The sequence below is a fragment of the Lactuca saligna genome, chromosome 2 (genome assembly GCF_052625555.1).
Source record: "Lactuca saligna cultivar CGN05327 chromosome 2, ASM5262555v1, whole genome shotgun sequence".
NCBI classification, from domain to species: Eukaryota; Viridiplantae; Streptophyta; class Magnoliopsida; order Asterales; family Asteraceae; genus Lactuca; species Lactuca saligna.
The window spans coordinates 5,653,562-5,673,514 of record NC_136418.1 but is presented as its reverse complement, the minus strand read 5'-3'; the positions used below and the strand labels follow the sequence as shown (position 1 = coordinate 5,673,514).

The following is a 19,953-nucleotide window of genomic DNA, read 5'->3' as shown; positions in this document are numbered from 1 at the left end:
TTTGTGACTTCCTTGCTATGAGTATGAGTCCTGTGCTTTCAGTAGTACGGGCCCATACTACCTTCCACACCTACCCATATTTGTCTCAAGTATCACCACAACACCCTAAAAATATACATAAACATAGCAAGCACTCAATCCTCACTCATAGAGGAATGCTAAATATCTCATACTGGCCTACCAACCTCGCACAACCCACCCATGAAACATCCACCAACCATACAACACTCGCGTATGCTAGCCATACACTCGAGTACCTGATCCTACCCTAAGCTCTTCATCAAACAAGAACATGAAATAAGACCAAACCAAACATTCTCAGGCTATAAGATCTTAATTATGTACGGCCGTGATGCATACATTAAGCAACTATAGTAATCATGTCAATTTCATATAAGGAAAACCCTAGGCTATCAGGCATCTTACAATCAAGAAATTCTATCATGCAATTCTTGAAGATCCCTAGCCTAGTAGTAGCATGCTGTTCTAACATATCACAAAATCAAATATTCCATACAGTATTTTCGGGTCTACTTATTGGCTCCGGCTGATCGTACACTTGCATCCTCCTTTATTATTTTAAAAACCATTTGAAAAATCATTTTAAAATCTTGTCCCCAGTTTGAGATTGGATACACATGAGTGTTTTCTCTAATTCACTCAAACCAAGACTCTGATACCAACTTGTAATATCCATAAAAATCATGCCAAATTTAAACTTTTTAAAGCATTTCAAACCAAAGATTATTACAAAACTTGTTTTCAAAATAGTATAGTGTCAGAGTTTCCCAGAATCAAATCATAAAATGTAAGGAGGTGTATGATCATGCCTTCGCCTTCCCACGATCATCAGAAGTACCTGAAGCAAAATCAACAATTGTAAGCCTGAAGCTTAGTGAGTTCCCCCAAAATACTAACGCCATACAATCATAATCATATCATATAAACAAACATCATGCATAATGAGCCTTCAGCCTGACTGGACCGCCTTGCAGGGTCTTCAACCTATATGGACTGCTCTTCGAGCCTTCTGTACGTCTGGACCGCCTCGCAGGACCTTCAGCCTATCCGTACCGCTCACCGGGCCTTCGGCTTGACTAGTACGCCCTCCCGGGCCTGTAGTCTATCCGGTCCGCCCTGGGTATATTGGTCTTCAGCAGAAAGCAAGACCGCCTCAACCCAATCCCAATCAAACAATCATGTGCACATAAATATCATACACTAGCATGTATATAATAGTCAAACCGATCTAACAGATCACTAAGCATAGTAATATCCTATAACCAGGATACCGACCTAACCGATCACTAACATAGCATTATCTTATATACCACGATGCCAACCTAACTAGGTCACTAAGCATATCACAATCCTAACTACCAGGATACAAATCAATAAGCATATCATTCAATAAACCTGGATAAAAATCTGAAAAGGTCGACATTGGTGCCTTAGACCCTATTGATATAGTGAGAAGAACTCACCTCGCAAAAGTCGAACTGTAGTGCTAAGATTAAAATCTCGAATCACAACCACGAACTGCACCACCTATAGTCATCATAGGACCACTTCCATAAATTCCCAATTTACTAAAATACCCCCCAGCAGTCAAATTGGTCAACGCTTGGTCAAAGTCAAAGTAAGTGGTTAAGGTCAATAGTCCATGTTGACCCAACTCGTCGAGTGCAGTTCACTAACTCGTTGAGTCCTTCTAGAACTCGACAAGCTGTGAAAAACCTAATTAACTTGTCGAGTTTCCAGACAACTCGTCGAGTCCATGCGTGTCTAAAACTCAGAAAAACCCTAACTGACTCGTCGAGTCATCTCACTGACTTGCCGAGTTCATGCAGAAACCTACAACGACCAATCTTCATTAGTCTCGTCGAGTTGATCATGCAACTCGTCGAGTCCCTTCAGTCAATTTCTCATTCAAACGTTTTTAAGCTACCCCAAAGCTCCAAATGGTAGATCTAGCTTCCTACGACATAAATTCCACGTAAAGTTGCAAACTTTATGTGCATGCAAGGTCTTAAAGGCTTAGAACACCAAAAACAAGTCTAGAATGAGGATTAGGGCATGGTGAGAGGTCAATACAAGGTAAAGCTAATAACTTTATGAATTTGGGACCTAGAGGAGTCTAGATCCGAAGTTACAACTTCAGATCATGGCCAATACCCGAAATAACTCCATACAAACCGAGGAATAGCCCTAAACCTAGCATGAATAGATTTAGCTGAGAGAAAATTCAAGGTAACGACTTGTTACCTTCTAGATGATGCCAAGATGAAGTAGAAGTCAGATCCACAAGCTTCTCCTTGTTCCAAGCTCCTTAGACTTCAAGTCCTCTCCATAAATTCACCTTCCAAGCCTCTTAACACACAAAATGGAGAAAAACCGCGATTAGGGCTATTCTGAGCTCAAGGGGGACGGTAAGGGAGGTTGTTGGAGGCTAAGGAACCTTTAAATAAGGCGCATAACCCTGGAAATTAGGGTTTCATTTTCAAGCTCCTACTCGTTGAGTCAGGGTCCTCCGACTCGTCGAGTAGGTCTAATAATCCGTGCGGGCTAACCCACCTCTACACGATGAGTTGGGGCAACTAACTCGTCGAGTAGGTCCATAAACATGTATGTAAGACTTTAAAACTTATACCTGGGAGTCGGGGTGTTAAAAATTTAGGGTTTTATACACACATAGGATTGTTTGTTATGCTCAAAACCCATCATGATCTTATTGATTTAAATGTAAATTACAGTGTTGCAGAAATCAGCCTAATCGACGATTAATCGCTAATCGGGCGTCCACCGATGAGATTTATTACTAATCAGTCACTATAATCGGGTTTGGTCAATATAGGTCAAAGTCAGAATTAATCGGACCTAATTGGGTTTGGTCAATGCAGGTCAAAGTCGGACCTAATCGGCCCTAATCGGACCTAATCGCCGATTAATCACTTTTTTGTAGGATTAAAACTAGATTTATAAATTTTTGAATAATTTTCTTAATAATTAATGGTCTCCGATTAATTTCCGGATAAATCCCTGCCTAGCCGATTAATCTCTAATCGCTAGTCAACTGATTAGCAATTTCTACAACCATGGTAAATTACAGAGATTATTCGGGTGCAAAGTCATGCTTGGATGCTTCTAGTGGCTTACTCTTTTGATTGTATGTAATGAGTTGTCTTTCTTTTATAGGAAGTGAGTGACACTCATTTTCTAAAAGAACTTTGTGAGAGATTAGTCTAGTGAAAGAAATATTGCAAAACTCACTTTGTAATTCTTTCTAGACTAATGAGAGCTAAAAAGGGGCGAAACCAATTAATAGCCAGGGGTAGCCCATGCTACCCCTCAAGTTTGTCTGAGAAATGCATTTTTGTTGAAGAAGACGTGCTACGCCTAGAAAATATATTGTGCTACTCCTTAGCCCAGATTTTTGAAGATGGGGATAATGAAGATGAAATAGAGGAGCAGTAAAGTGAAATGCGGACATAGGGTTCTCTACTTTACAACTCAAACTTCCGACTTCTACTTGCTCATCTTCTCAATTGCAGATCCAAAACAAGGTAATTGCTTTACTTGCTTTCTGATTTTGTCCGTATTTAATGATGATTTCTAACTTTCTACTAGGGGAAACCGTTAAATAGTTTTATAGATTATAACATGTTTTAGGAGTTTTTCATATGGTTTTGATTGTTTAATACGTGGTCTTTGTTTTTTATGAACACCAAGTGTTTGATAAAACTCTTCAATGAAAAACATACATAATGTTGTAACAGGTGATTTGAAACAAAACACACACATCAATTAGAATCCCCATGTATTGATTTTCTCAAATGTTTTTCTTGAGGACCAATGGAAATGATCAAATCTTTTATATTGATTTCCATAAGAACTATGGCATCTGGTTCAATCACTATATTTATTCTAGTAGCTATTTTCTTTGTGAGTTTTTAGCTTCAAATATGTTTAGTTTTCCCAGATTTTTTTTTTGAACTTTTATGGGTATAACCCCATGATTTTTAATATGAATATTATGCTCATTGCATTTAAGATGGAAATCATATCCTAAAGTTATTTTATACATTTTTAGATTGGAGTGTGTGCAAAATAAGTTGGGACTTCTTGAAGATGAAGTCTTGGATTTAGGTTTCATAAAATTATCTATTGGTATGCCTGACCAAATGGTCCTTATGGTATGTTTTCATATTGGAGTGTATCCCTCATGACACTATTAAGACACTATTAAGAGGTCGGAGGAAAGTGAGAAGCTTACATATACTCTATTGTTCATGTCTTATTTATTTATTTATTATTTTTTCAAATTCAACTATACATTAATTTTCAATTTCTAGTTGTGCCTCATTAAGAGTGATTCTACCTTATATAGTCTTTTAATTAAAAATAAATACTCAAATAACCAACTTAATACCCATCTATATGAACCTTGCAACTATATTTATTATATACCCTCGTTCTTGTTTCATCCAGACTTTATCTTAGATAACGATCCCAAATCAAACCGAGTTTTTTTTTCCGGTTTTACCCTTGAGTTTAAGAGATCAATCTTTAGGCTTTACACGGAAAAAAAATGTGCCACCCCTAAACTTTTTTTTTCTGGTTCTGCCACTGAAGCTAAACCAATATTTATTTACTCTTGTGTTCTTCATGTTCATGATTCTTGTATGATTCACTAAATCATTTCATATTTCGTATTCGTCATCATGATTAACACCACTACATGCGCAACGTACGAGAATTTGCATAGTATACTATTAAAATGCACCTATGAGACTTCCTATGTTTTTGTAGGAAAAATGTTATATTTGAACGTTTATAGATGTAGATTTGGATAGTTGTTCAGATTATAGTGAGTGCACCATGGGTTATGAGTTTACATTTAAAGAACAAAGATGAATGTGATGTCTAGATTTCATAAGAGTGTTATATCAACCACAAACATGAGTTTATATATATATATATATATATATATATATATATATATATATATATATATATATATATATACACACACACACAGAGAGAGAGAGAGAGAGAGATGTGAGTTCAACTGAGAAAATAAAAAAGGTTGAGAATGAGGGAATCATTCTCAGTCACTCATTTAATCTAAGCATAAAAAGATACGGTGGCAAACTTGTAAATATGTTAATAACCTTCAATCTCAAATACGTAACTATAGAGAATTCGATAACAGTTCGTTCATCATCAAAATTTTTCCTCCAACCTTCAATAATCATCCAGATTTCTTTAACTAAACCGGAATTTCTTCGCTGTTCATGAAATTAGAATGAGTTCTGGACTCGCAGTCACAGTCGACATTGAAGGGCTCAGAATCGGTACTCACAGGTTCCCAATCGGATTTTCGGAAATCAAAATCAAAATGAGAAATCGATCAGACATAGGATGTCGCATCTGAAGTCGAAATTGGAAGTATATGATGATTTGGAATTGATAACTTGATGTTTGTAACATTTTTAAAATAGTTAACTTGTATGCACTACAACTGTTTGATGAAATGCATAAACTAAATTGTCACGTTATATTCACATATGAATATGTTTTCTCACCTGAATCAGTATATGATTATTAACAAATATGCAAGTCTGTATGTTATTCATATGTGAATAACATATAAAAATTATATATATTTGTCAAAATACCTTCAAATATTCATAAGTGAATATATTCACAAGTGAATATACCTTGTAATATTCATATGTGAATATACTGTGTAATATTTATAAGTGAATATATCATCTAATATTCACAAATGAATATAATATGTAATATTCACATGTGATATACCATGTAATACTATATAATATTCACATACGAAATATCATTTAATATTCATAAGTGAATATACAATTTAATATTCACAAGTGAATATACTATGTTAATATTCACAAGTGAATAACATATAAAAATTATACCTTATAATATTCATATGTGAATAACATATAAAAATTATATATATTTGTCAAAATACCTTCAAATATTCATAAGTGAATATATTCACAAGTAAATATACCTTGTAATATTCATATGTGAATATACTATGTAATATTCATAAGTGAATATATCATCTAATATTCACAAATGAATATAATATGTAATATTCACATGTGATATACCATGTAATACTATGTAATATTCACATATGAAATATCATTTAATATTTATAAGTGAATATACAATCTAATATTCACAAGTGAATATACTATGTTAATATTCACAAGTGAATGCATCGTCCAATATCAAAATATGAATATACTATGTTTATTATATACTATATTCATATATGAATGATACTTAAATTGTAAAAAAAAAAATTATACTTTTTATTCATAACTGAATAACGAATGTACTATAATAAAATCTGATTCATTTTTATTCACTTATGAATAACGATAGCTGAAAATATAATTTTTTTTTTTTTTTTTTTTTTTTTTTTTTTTTTTTTTATCTTAAAATTATATCAATATGGATGTCTATTTGTAGAAAATAAAAAATCATGAATTTTGGTATATTTAAAATCATTTTTTGATAAAAATAGCTTCTAAAAATTAAAAAAGAAAACGAAAAAAAACTATGTTTTTGTATATATTAAGGTAATAATTAACATAGTTTAAGAAAATATGTTTTGTTGGAAAACATATGTGCATTCATTTCCCATTGCCGCCGGTACGTTGGAGGCTTTTGCAGCAAAAATAAATGATTGGTTGAGAATGATTCCCCCATTCTCAACCTTTTTTTTTTCTTAATTGAACCCTCCTCTCTCTCTCTCTCTCTCTCTATATATATATATATATATATATATATATATATATATATATATATATATATATATATATATATATATATATATATATATACAAAAGAAAGAATATATTATACAAGGAAAAGCTTCCCATGAGAGTTGGGCATAAAAACACAAAGACAATGCCCTTTATTGCGACAACATGATAGTTCATCTCATAAATAGTATTGTTCTTCATAATAAGACGAAGCACATCAATTCATATTAGATATTATTCCATCACTTTAATGATCAAGTATAGTCCTATTAAATAAGATTTTTTGTACAAAGAATCCAAAATATATGTTTGGCATGTTATCATTAAGTAAGATCATTGGTATAAATAATTCAACATATTTATTTTATAAGATGATGAAAATAAGATTTGTTGTACAAAGAATCCAAAATATATGTTTGACATGTTATCAATAAGTAGATCCTTGGTATAAATATTTCAACATTAAACATATACAATAGGGAAGTAAGAAGTTGAAGACTTTCGTAGCTTCACATGACCTTCTAAATGATTATAGTGGAACACAAGAAGAGACATGGTTTAATATTTATGAGAGTTGCCTGCTTTCAAAGACAGTTAGTTTGGTGATCAATCTCAAAGTGGGAGATAACTTCGTGTAGGTTCTTCAAAGGTCTTTAATGGTCATTCGTCCTCCACATTGGTGTTTTTAGCATAAATCAAGGCGTTGTTTTATGTTTGGATGAAGCATGGGCGTGTAAAATTCTATCAACCGGGATCTGTGGTGTATTTTCTCTTTTCAAGCTCATTCAATGTAACATTTTTTATAGCGCTTTGTTAGGTTTTTAATAAAATTTTGCCATTATAGAAATTGTGGCACTACCTATCACATTTGTATTTTGATGACTTAAAGGATATTGGTAAAAACTAATTAATTGACATTTTGTGATAACGCAATATGATTAGTGTGTAAATGATCAAACTAGTGAACTTTTTTTCTTTTTGAAAAAAAAAACTAGTGAACATTTTTTTTTGGAAGAAAAAATGAACCAGTGGTCTTAATACTTAGAATTGAACCCTATTCAACGACGGACAAACAAAACAAATATCTTCCCAACTAAAGTTTCTCTTTGAGGAAGAAATCTGTGGTCATGGAGACATGGACTACAAACATTTAATTATCATACAACTTATTTCGTTCATAATTTATATAGTAAATGTAGTCTAACATCTTATGGCATCAATTAACACAATTTTTTTCCCGGATACAATAACAAAATTTTATTTATATGCATCATTCCCTCCACTATATATTCCAAAACTAACACTTTTCATTATACAAGATTAAAGACCGTTTACTTGGATTTTTCATTACATAAACACAATATCACTTCTTGATACTCAATCAAACCTTGATTGAAATCAATTCTATGGTTCCGCATTCAATAGGTCCCATGTGGAAGTATGCCAAAATTTTAATTGGAAAATCAGGAGTTCTTAGTCAATACTACAACTTGTTCCTTTCCTGGTAGGTCCAATGTGAAAGTAGGCCAACATTTTCTATGGAAATGTGGGGATTTTTAAGTCATTACTTTGTTACTTTCTTTGTATGTCAAATATGAAATAGACCAACGTTTTGTTACTTTATGTGCTATAATTACTATTTCATCAGGTTCAACCAGTTTAGCTGTTTTAAACACGCATCCTTTCCACACGTTGTCCTTGTTGGTCCCACAATTCGAAGGAAACTAAGTCATGCTACTATGGAATTACTTAGGGGTGTGCGCGGTGCGGTTTCGAGTCAAAACCGCAAACCGCACCGCATATGCGGTTTGAATATTTTAGAAACCGCAAACCGCACCACAGATGTTCAAAACCGCATGATGCGGTGCGGTTTGATGTGGGCGGTTTATGCGGTTTAGTTGCGGTTTGTGCGGTTTGATGAGTTGTTTAACATTAAATCTATCAAAAAATCAAAAACCTGAACGGGTTAAAAAAAATGATTGCTTTCATTTTATAAAAACAAATACAATTTTCGAGTTAAATCGTTTTTAATAAATTGTGACTCATGTTACTATACTTTTGTAAGTATCATTGTTATTGCTTTATATTGCCGTTATAATTGATATATTTTTGTAAACTATGAGATCTTGATCTAATAGTGATTTGATGTTACGTTATAGATATTTGGTTATTGTAAGAAATATATTTATATACGTCATTTGTAAATCATGATTTGAAGTTATAACAAAAAAAAGTATATATATATATATATATATATATATATATATATATATATATATATATATATATATATATATATATATATATATATATATATATATATAACATGCGGTGCGGTGCGGTTTAAACCGCAGTTTTATAAATACAAACCGCAAACCACACCACATAGTGCGGTTTGATTAAATAATGAACCGCAAACCGCACCGCAAAATTCTAAACCGCATTATGCGGTGCGGGCGGTTTGTGCGGTTTTTTGCACAGCCCTAGAATTACTCATCCGTTGATCATTTTCAATAATTATATCTTGAAAATGACTCAGAAACTGCATGCTCTTTACCATGAGATTTTGAGCCTTGCATTTCTACCATGTTTTAAATAAAATTTCATTCATTCAACGATTAAAGTAATAAATGAAGTATAAATTAAAGGAGAGTATTATTTATTAAAAATACAAACTTCTCATATTGAATTTATAAGAGTTTAGTATACAATTTATTCTACAATCAAAATATATAAACATACAAAGATATTTGACCATTCACAAATCTCAACTCTTCCGCCGTAAATACCACCTCTAAGTGGGTCCTTTCATTGGGCCTTCTTTTCAATGGGCCTCTTGCATATTCATGTTGGAGTTGTACTAGACATTTTTGAGTTTTGTTTCCATGGGTAGTCCACAAAGAAAGTTCATTGTCTTTTTCTGTCAATACGATCTTATTGGTGATCGGTTGTCAGCACGAACTCCTCTACCATTCCTTGCATTGAATGGAGATTGGTTCGTTGACTGATAACGACGATCACTATGTGGGCCCGTAGACCTGGGTGTTCTGACATTTGTTTCCTTTGGTTTTGTTTTGATAGCACTGATCTCTTCTAAGATGACAACAACTTCTTCCATTGAAGGTCGGTTTTTCGGGTCTGGTTCAAGACAACTCAAGATGAGTTCCGATGCTTTATTGGCTCCTTTTGATGGATAGTCTTGTTCTAGACGCGGGTCTATGATTTTCCTTAGTTTCCTCCTATCTGGCAATGAAGGTCGAGCCCAGTCCACCAAATTATGTTGTGAGCTTGGTCGATTAGTGTCGAGTACACGCAAACCCGTGATCATTTCCAGTAATACAACTCCAAAACCGTAGACATCACTCTTAACATATAAATGTCCTGTTGTCATATCACACATTTATATCGTCAATATCATTTCTAAACCATGAACTAATGTAAGTGGACACGACATTATGTGACAATAACATATTAACTACATGTTTTTTAATCATAATTTTTTATAGACGGATTACGGATAAGTGATATTTATGTTTACTTGACTTTGACCTAGTAGTAACATTAATTATAATACAACACCCAATATATGTAGCAAATTCATGTTTATTGTGTCGCATCAATGAGACGTATATCTTTTGTGGACAATACCATATTAATAAATAGCCGGCGGGATAAGATAATGAAAAGAATTATTCTAACTATCTAATGTGTCATCATATTTTTATTATACGAATCTTGATAAATATATGCATTTATATGCTTTTAAAGTTTGATTTAAAGAAACATAAATTGGCAAAATTAATAACAACCTGAAGTTGGAAGTTGAGCTTTTATTTGTATAAAAATATTCGGCAAAAATAGTTATAACTTTTTCAAATGTGCAATCTGATATATAAAATGGAAAAAATAATTGATAAAAAACTGAAGATTTTTTTGTTTAAAATAAAAGTTAAAAAACTAAACATACGATAAATAAACATGATATAAAAAATGAGCTTGGAGAAGGAGAACTAACCAGTGGCTATGTATTCTGGAGCAGCATAACCGTAAGTGCCAACAACTCCAGTAGAGACATGAGACTCGCCATTTGCGGGACCTAACTTTGCTAATCCAAAATCCGAAAGTTTTGCATTAAACTCCTGAAAATAAAATTAACATCAGCAAAATGTTTATAAAAACTAGAAATATTATTTTTAATTTGAGTTAAATTAAAGTTCTACTAACCCCGTCCAATAAAATATTCGAGGATTTAAAATCTCTATAAATAACGGTTTTTTCTGTGGTATGTAAAAAAGCTAGGCCTTGTGCTGCTCCAATTGCAATTTTAATCCTTGTATTCCATGGAATTGGTTCTGCACCTTCTGCAAATTCCAATTAAAAATCAAATTAAATAATTATAATCTTAATGTCTTTGAAAAAAAATTAATATAATATATTAAAAGAAAATAAATACTTACTTTTAAAAAGATGATTTTCAAGACTACCCTTCTGCATATATTCATATACGAGAAGGAATTCTTTATCTTCCCAACAGTATCCTATGAGTCTTACAAGATTTGGGTGGCTGAATTTTCCCAAAAATTTCACCTCTGCCTGTATAAAATATAAAAATTTAACATCAGTTAATGAACAAAAAGATCAAGATAAAAAAAAAAAAAAAATTGAATATTAGAGTTCATGAATAACTATTTAAGTAAAAGTTCCACCAGAAACGTCATTAATACAATGAAATGATGTATTTTCATAAATTTAAATTAATAATATTGAAAAAATATAAAGTCTTTTAAGGGGTTAAATGCGCATGTTATTTGAAGAGGTCAAACCAGACTTTGCTCTGTAATATGTCAACCCTTTGACAATGAAAATTTTGACCCATTAATTAAGGGTCGCCATCTCAAAAATAACTACTTGAATATATTATATTATTAATAATAATTTATTAAGAGTATGTTGAAAAATGACATGTGTGTGGAAAATATTTTAGGAGGTGTTCATACCATGCCTAATATATTTATATTAAGTATAACAATTTTGAGGCTTTATTTTTTTATATATATTACAAATATAATAATTCATACAATATTTAATGCATGATATATATGTTATATGATCAACATGACAGAAATTTGACGTATAACAAAATCTCTTTAATTATATGTACAATTTATGTTTTAAGAAATTATACTATACAATTATAACATAAATCATTTTATATAGCTAAAAAAATATTATTTACAAATCATCAACCATAATAAAACAAATTCACAATTTCAAATCTATACAAATAAATTTAAGATTAATGATTTAAAAAACTAGTTTTGAATAGGTGGGTGTGAGTGTGAGATGCCCACACCATATACATGTGCTTTAATTACTTGTACATCATGCAGTTTAAGTTGTATTGTTCAAGTGTTTCACGTTCCAAAAAATTTAAAATCCAGAGATAATTCTTCTAGTTCACTGTACATTGCGAATAAAAAAGTGTATATTCATTTGGAATTAGGAATATAGAAAGCAACTAAAAAAAGAATGATTGAAAATGTACTGCTTTCGATACACACAGTACAACTTATAAAGATGTATAATCATCAATTACGTCATGTTTTTTTTTGACATGCTGTTAGTTAAGCAATATATTACTATAATTAAATAAAAACAAATGGAATAAAAAAACGAACAAGATATTTAATTTATCAAATACTACTAACAAACAAACCTGCCACTCCTTAAGGCCCTGAGCGCTGTCCGGATTTGATTTCTTGACGGCGACGGCGATCCCAATACCGACCTTCGACGGCGCGTATGTTTCACCGTCCACCCACCCTTTGAAAACCCTCCCAAAACCACCTTCACCGAGCATGGTGTCCGGCCGGAAGTTTCTGGTTGCGCTTTTGAGCTCATAGAACGTGAACATCTTTAAGTTTGGTGTCACTATTCTCCCACTCGGTGGTACTGTTTCCCCGGAAGCATTAGCGGCGCTACCAGAGTCACTACCACCTTCAGCCGCCGTGGATGGATGTTTCACGATCATGGGTTCTTTCTTTTTGACATCACTGCGAAAAACTGATGAAAAAAGAAGAAAAATATGGTGAATTCAATGACAAACAGCAATAACTAAGTGAAATTTGAAGGATTGAAATTCAAGAAACATACCTGCGGATGAATTATTGGTGCTTGAGAGATTATTAACAGGTTTTGGATAGCAGTTTCCCATCTCTCTCTCTCTCTCACACACACACAGAAAGTTTGGATGAATAGGGTTTCAAAAAGATTGGATTTGAGAAGGGAAAAGGGATGCAAAATTTGGGATTTCTTGGAAAGTGAAGAGAAAGGAAATGGAAAGAGATGAGTTGGAGACAAAGATGAAGTGTTATATATACATATGATTATATTATAATTATTATTTCAAGATGGGGAAAAGACTAGTTCCTCTTTGACTATTTCATGAGTCGAAACATCGTTTAGAGTTTTCACACTATTGACCACCTACACTATTCTTTTACTTGAGGAGAGTGTTGTGGATTATGTCCTCTCGAAGGATTGTATTTTCAATCAATGTTTTATACGTGGTTACTTGACAAAGAAAGAATGGGTGGCGTTTAGATTACCATCTGTTTGTTAAATGTTAAGTCTTTTAATCTTTAAGCGACAATGAATTCGAGACTTCAAATTAATGTCTATATGATTTTTTTAATGAATTTCTTAATCTTTGTCACCTTACTAGATCAAGAGGGAAATGATATATTGCTATAATTGCATCTGGTTGATGACGAGGGACGGACCAATGATCAATTTTTAACTCTTATCAAATCATCTAAGTATCTCTGACTATTTATAATACATGAATAGGGTTATTTTTAGTATAAATATTTCTTGATGTAAAGGACGAAGATACACCATTTTGAATACATTCTACTAAATGTTCAATTTCTTAAAAATCTTATTCATTCTCTACATAAATGTAACGCCCTAAATATTAAACAAAATTTTCATTTTTAAACCACATAAAACTCAACGTCGCATTTCTCAAAAACCACAAATATATCAATTGTCAAAACAGAAATCAACAAAATAACTGATAATATCCCCGAATCCTCAAACATAATCTAGAACAGGTGTGTACAATCAAGCTGACGTCTTCCCGCGATCCTGAAAAGTACATGAAATACATAACACACAACACGGTAATCACGAAGCTTAGTGAGTTCCCCAAACTACCACATACACAAATAATAAGCCTTTCATGGTTATAGCTCGGCATGGACCCTCCGGTCATGCATCTCGATGAGGACCCTACGGTTTCACAGCTCGGTGTGGACCCTCCGGTCATGTGTCTCAATGAAGACCCTCTGGTCTCATAGCTTAGGTTGGACCCTCCAGTCATGCATCTCAGTGAAAGACCCTCCGGTCTCACAATTCGGTTTGGACCCTCCGGTCCTAAATTAGTAAGGCATAGAATAATATAGCATATATCACAAAGACAGAATGCATAATATCACATAACTCAATATAAGCACATAGGACCCTTAAGCTGAAAACTCAAATAAGACCCTCTGGTCACACAATATTACCGCTCAGGTAAGTACAATGAGAAGACTCACCTCGTAAGTAAGCAAGTAGATTTAGTACCCCACGAACAGTCTAGACTCCACCTACATAATATAATCATTTCTAATTAACAATTTATAATTACAACTGTTACAAGTTAGGCTAACCTCTTTCCTCACTCTCGGAAAGGGTGAAAGACTATTTTACCCCTCCTTGGTCTCACTAATGTCTTGAAGAAACCCTAAAAGTAAACGAAAGTCAACACCCAAGTCAATAGTCCATGTTGACCCGACTCGTCGAGTGCATCTATGCGACTCGTCGCGTTCCTTCGTTTTCTCTGAAGTATCGGGAAAATCCAACTCAACTCGTCGAGTTGTCTCATAAACTCACCGAGTTGTAGCGCTTCCATACTATCGGGGAAAACCTAGCTGACTCGTCAAGTTGGCTCATGCACTCATCGAGTCCCTCTAGATGAATTCTCATTCAGATGATTCTAAGCAAAACTAAGGTCCTAAACTCTAGATCTAGCCTCCGAAGTCTGAAATACCACGTAAAGCTGCAAGCTTTATGTCCATGCATGGCATCTAGGGCTCAAAATGCCAAAACAAGCTCTACATAGGGTTTAATGCATAAAAGCTTGCCACTAGCTTCATTAAGCTTGGATCTTTGGGCTTAAGGGACCTCATATTGTCCAAATCTGAAGTCTCAACTCCATGGCAAGATCAAACAACTCCATAGCTCAAAGAAGGATGGAAAAAGGCCCTAAACTCTCTAGAAAAGAGATCTAACCAAACAATGATCAAGGTGGTAGTTTTTTAGCTTCAAACAGAAGCTAGAAATGAAAGAACATCGGATCCAAGAGCTCCCTCTCCTCCCAAGCCTTTTTCTCCTCAATCTACCCCAAAAAATGCACTAAAATATGCAATATTAACCTCTCTTTCTCTCACATAAGGATATAGCTCGATTAGGGTTTCTCTTAGAGTGTTAAGATGACAAGGGAGGCAGAATTGAAGGCTTAAGGTCCTTTAAATAGGACACAAACCGTGAAAATTAGGGTTTTCTCACTCAGATCCTACTCGTCGAGTTGGGGTCCTCCAACTCGTCGAGTAGACTCTAAAATCACGCGACCATTAACTCCTCTACTCGGCGAGTTGGGGCATCAAACTCGTCGATTTTCTCTAACATCGTGAATGCAAATTAATTAAATATTATACCTGGGAGGTGGGATGTTACAATTTCCCCCCACTAGAATTAGACTTCGCCCTCGAAGTCATCATCTGGAAATAACTCTGGGTACTGCTCCCGCATCTTGAACTCCGGCTCCCAAGTCCACTTGGATCTCTTTCGATGTTGCCTCTGAACCTGAACCTAGGGCACCTTTTTATTCCTCAAGACCTTCACCTTCCTATCCAAGATCGCTATCGGCTTTTCAATGTAGTTCAGGAGTTCATCAACTTGAATGTCCTTTAAAGGGACCACTGTCGTCCCATCGACTACACACTTCCTCAGTTGGGATACGTGGAAAGTGTTATGAATCTGGCTCAACTCTGCAGGCTGCTCCAACCGATAAGCTACCTTACCCACTCGGACGATCACCCTGAAAGGACCAATGTATCTAGGGCCTAGCTTGCCCTGCTTCCTGAAATAAATCACCCGTTTCCATGGAGATACCTTCAGGAGGACAAAATCTCCAATCTGAAACTCTAGCTCTGAACGGTGCCTGTCGGTGTAACTCTTCTGATGACTCTAGGCCGTCAGTAGCCTCTGTCTGACCTACTGGATCTGCTCTATCATCTTAAGCATTATCTTAGTGCCCCCCTCACTCTCTGCCCTACCTCTCCCCAACAGTGTAACATCCCAAAATTCAGGTAAAGCTATTTAACCCTTCTCCTTTTCCTAAGTTGTCAAGTTAAGTCCTTTAAGTATGTGTTAGGCTTGTGAGTACGCTGGGCATACTGAGGAGTACGCTGCGCATACTCGCGTACTTATTTTGGATGCATACTCGCCTGGGTACGCTGGGCGTACCCAGGTTACGTCGGGCGTAATGTATCCAAATGTAAACCCTAATTTGGGGCTTGAGAACTATAAAAGGAATGATATGGCTGCGACCTTAGCCTCCATTCCAGAGAGAAAAACCCTAATAGAGAGTCCCCTTTCATTTTTTAGCAAGTGTGTTGGTGTTCTAAGCTTCTAGTGTCATTTCAAGGTGGTGGAAGGAAAGAAAATGTCATTTTGGAGGCTAGAAGCTTGTGGGAAAGAGTAGATCTGAGCTTTTCAAAGGTTGGAGGTTCTTCCTGAGGTAAAAAGATCAAACCTTGCCTTGTTATTTGTGTTATGTGCTTCTTGGACCAATTTCTAGGATTTTTGGTCCCAAGATGGAGACTTTATGAGCAAATGGTCTCCATTGTCCTAGACCTATCATATTTCTGGTCTATAAATGTTGTATGTTCATAAAAATGCAAACTTGGATGTAAAGATGGAGCCATGCATGAGATCTAGACCTTTGGAGGGAAAAAGGAAAGAGATTTGAGGGTGTAGGGACCTTAACAGCCATGCAAAGGCTTAAAGGTTCTGACTTTATGGGATAAGAGGTTGTAAGAGAGTTAGATCTGGAAGTTAAAGGAGTGTCTTAACCGTTTAAGACCAAAATCTAAGAAATGGCTGAAGTGGGACTTACACTGGGCGTAACTCCCAGTACGCGCAGCGTAACTGGTTGAAGCCCCGATTGTGGTTCGCTGGCGTACGCCGCGCGTACAGAGAAGGTACGCGCAAGCGTACTACCTTCTTTTGGCTTTCGTTGAATTTTAGGGTTTTGGTCAACCTTTGGACTTTTGGGTCAGGGAGGGGTAAAATGGTCTTATACCCTTCTGTGGAAATTATAGAGTGGATTTAATATAGCCTTTGAGAGCTATTATTTATTTGAGAGTGTTGTTATGTGTTTAGGCGGGGGCTAGACCAGTGTGATCGAGTACGAGACTATCCGAGATACCGAGGTGAGTCTTCTCACTATATTGTACCTGAAAGGGTACCTATGTGTGACCGGAAGGTCTTGTATGCCATGAAATGTATGTGTTATATGTTATGTGATATGTATATGCTATGTATGGTATGGGCCGGAAGGTCAAGATGATATGGATCGGAAGGTCAAAAGGGTACGGACCAGAAGGCCGATGCGGGTAGGACCGAAAGGTCTACCGGAGTTCGGGACGGAAGTCCCCTGAGACACTCGGATCGGAAGATCCCATAGAGTTATGGCCTGGAAAGGTGTATGTGTGGTATGTGGTATTTTAGGGAACTCACTAAGCATTTATGCTTACAGTGTTGTGTGATGTGTTTCGGGTACTAGTGACGACCGCGGGAAGGCACCGGCATGATCAGTACACACACGAGGAGTTTTACATGTTATGATCTTGGGATCTAATGTTAAGGGTTGTTATGTGATACAATGATATTTTAATAACTATTATGAATGAAAGTATGTTTTTTTAAAATGTGAAAAATTGTTTCAAAAATTATGTCGTTACAAGTTGGTATCAGAGCCTTGGTTTGAGAGATTCGGGTGCATCTTTGGATGAATCTGAACTCAAACTGAGGATTTGAGAAAGTTTTCATCAAATAAACAATTTTTCAAAAAGAGTAAAAGGTTTTGAGGAAGACAGAACGGAGTAGTGTGTGTACGATCAGCCAGTGCCTGAACGATGGTTTCCTAAAATACCCTTCCTCTATGTGTTATGAGATATGTTATGATATGATATGCATGCTATAGTTAGATAGGTATTCATATTAGGACTAGAGTGGCCTAATTTTGTGATGTGAAACATCCCAAAATACAACTCAATTTTTTTTTATAATAAAAATCATATGCTGAACGTCATATCATAAATCCATACGTCAAATATCTCAAACCATAATAAAATGTCGTGATACAATTGTATCAAATCAAACTAAGTATCAAAACAATCTCCCAGGACAAAAACTGAAGCTGTGGTGTGTGCGATGCCATCAACTCGAGCTCTTCCCTTTGCTTGCGGAAGTACTTGAAACCAAAACTGAAACTATAAGCACGAAGCTTAGTGAGCTCCCCCAAATTACCACATACCATAAAACATAAAACAACTACTGGGCCTTGCCCGCTGCATCGGACCGAAGTCCGGAAACTGCATCGAACCGAAGACCGGAACTAACCAGGGCCTTGCCCTCTGCATCGGACCAAAGTCCGGAACTACTGAGGCCTTGCCTCCTGCATCGGACCGAAATCCGGAACTAACTGCATCAGACCGAAGTCCGGAACTGACTGCATCGGACCAAAGTCCGGAACTGACTGCATCAGACAGAAGTCCGGAACTACTGAACATAGCATAGCATAAACATATCAACTAACACAACAACACATAACACGCAAACCTGTCTGAGCCACGAAGGCGTCAAACATACTAACTACTGCATCGTACCGAGGTCTGGAAACTACTGCTAGCTAAACGGGTCAGCATTGTGGCCTTAGACCCGTTTCTACTGGAAGGAAACTCACCTCGTGAACTGGCTGCTGAGTGTATGGCTCTGGAAGCTATCTGCTGCTGCTTCGGTATCTCCCCGGCTGCAATTCCACAACACACTCAATCAAATACTAATAATTGCATTGGGGGTAAAATGACTCTTTTACCCCTGGCTAAAGTCAACTCTCCCGGTCAAAGTCAACTTACAGTTGACCTGACTCGCCGAGTTGGGCCGCCAACTCGACGAGTTCCCTTTCAATTCTAGAACTCAGGCTATCTGCATCCGACTCGCCGAGTTGTGTGAACAACTCGACGAGTTATTCTTGAATCTATGAAGATTGCCTTAGACTCGCCGAGTTATATGAACAACTCGTCAAGTCCCTCCATTACTGAGTCTGACCTCCGGCTCACTGAGTCCATTCTACTACTCACTGGTCCCCACTCGGAATCACTCAAAAGGGGAAAAATTGGGGACTCGCGGCTCGACTCGCCGAGTCCAAAGAACGACTCGCCGAGTCACATGCATGCAGTTACTAAAAACTCGATTGTGCTTGAATCCAACGCATATAACTTGTAGATCTAGGCTTCTTATGCTCGATTAACATGTAAAGATTCTATCTTTACGTGCCCATAAGCATCCATGAAGATTAAAAGGCTCAAAAGGCATAATAAAGGCTAGATCTAGGGTTCTCATGCAAGGTAACTCGAAAAAGGAAATAGATCAGGGCTCTAAAGCTCCTAAATGAACAGATCTAGGGATATCTCGATCCAACAAGGCATCCATACAACTAAAAAGCTTGGAAAATACATTAAACTAGCCTTAGAGGTGTTCTAATGGAGGTTTTAAGCACAAAACAGAATAATTTCGAGACACACCTGAATGAACTCTGACTTTGGCCTTGGATCTTTGCTCTCCACTTCCTTTTTTTGATCCTCTCTTCTTCTTCTTCTTCTTCTTCAATCCTTCAAAAATCCACAAAAAACACTTTAATCATACAAGGAATGGTTTAGGGTTTCTCACAAGCTCTCTCTAAGGGTGAAGGAGGCGAGTTGGGGCACAAAACATTGCTTAAATAGTGAGCAAACCCGGGGATTTA

The 19,953-nt window shown here is 35.7% G+C and overlaps 1 protein-coding gene across 1 annotated transcript; it reads right to left on the bottom strand.

The window, feature by feature from the left end:
• Window positions 1–9,585: 9,585 nt before the first annotated feature.
• Window positions 9,586–13,160, bottom strand: LOC145030612 (putative serine/threonine-protein kinase PIX13). The gene is made up of 6 exons (XM_078978986.1): window positions 12,969–13,160; window positions 12,532–12,878; window positions 11,273–11,408; window positions 11,040–11,176; window positions 10,831–10,954; window positions 9,586–10,196 (listed from the first exon to the last, which is right to left on the bottom strand). The coding sequence occupies exons 1-6, from the start codon at window positions 13,027–13,029 to the stop codon at window positions 9,739–9,741; spliced, it is 1,263 nt and encodes a 420-aa protein (XP_078835112.1). The 5' UTR covers window positions 13,030–13,160; the 3' UTR covers window positions 9,586–9,738.
• Between the last annotated feature and the right edge of the window lie 6,793 nt (window positions 13,161–19,953).

Excerpts from the sequence above, each read along its gene's own strand:
- LOC145030612 (XM_078978986.1), bottom strand. The coding sequence starts at position 13,029 with ATGGGAAACTGCTATCCAAAACCTGTTAATAATCTCTCAAGCACCAAT. Across the intron at positions 12,879-12,968 it reads CACCAATAATTCATCCGCAG|TTTTTCGCAGTGATGTCAAA; the intron begins GTATGTTTCTTG and ends TTTTTTCATCAG. Across the intron at positions 11,177-11,272 it reads TGAAAATCATCTTTTTAAAA|AAGGTGCAGAACCAATTCCA; the intron begins GTAAGTATTTAT and ends TGGAATTTGCAG.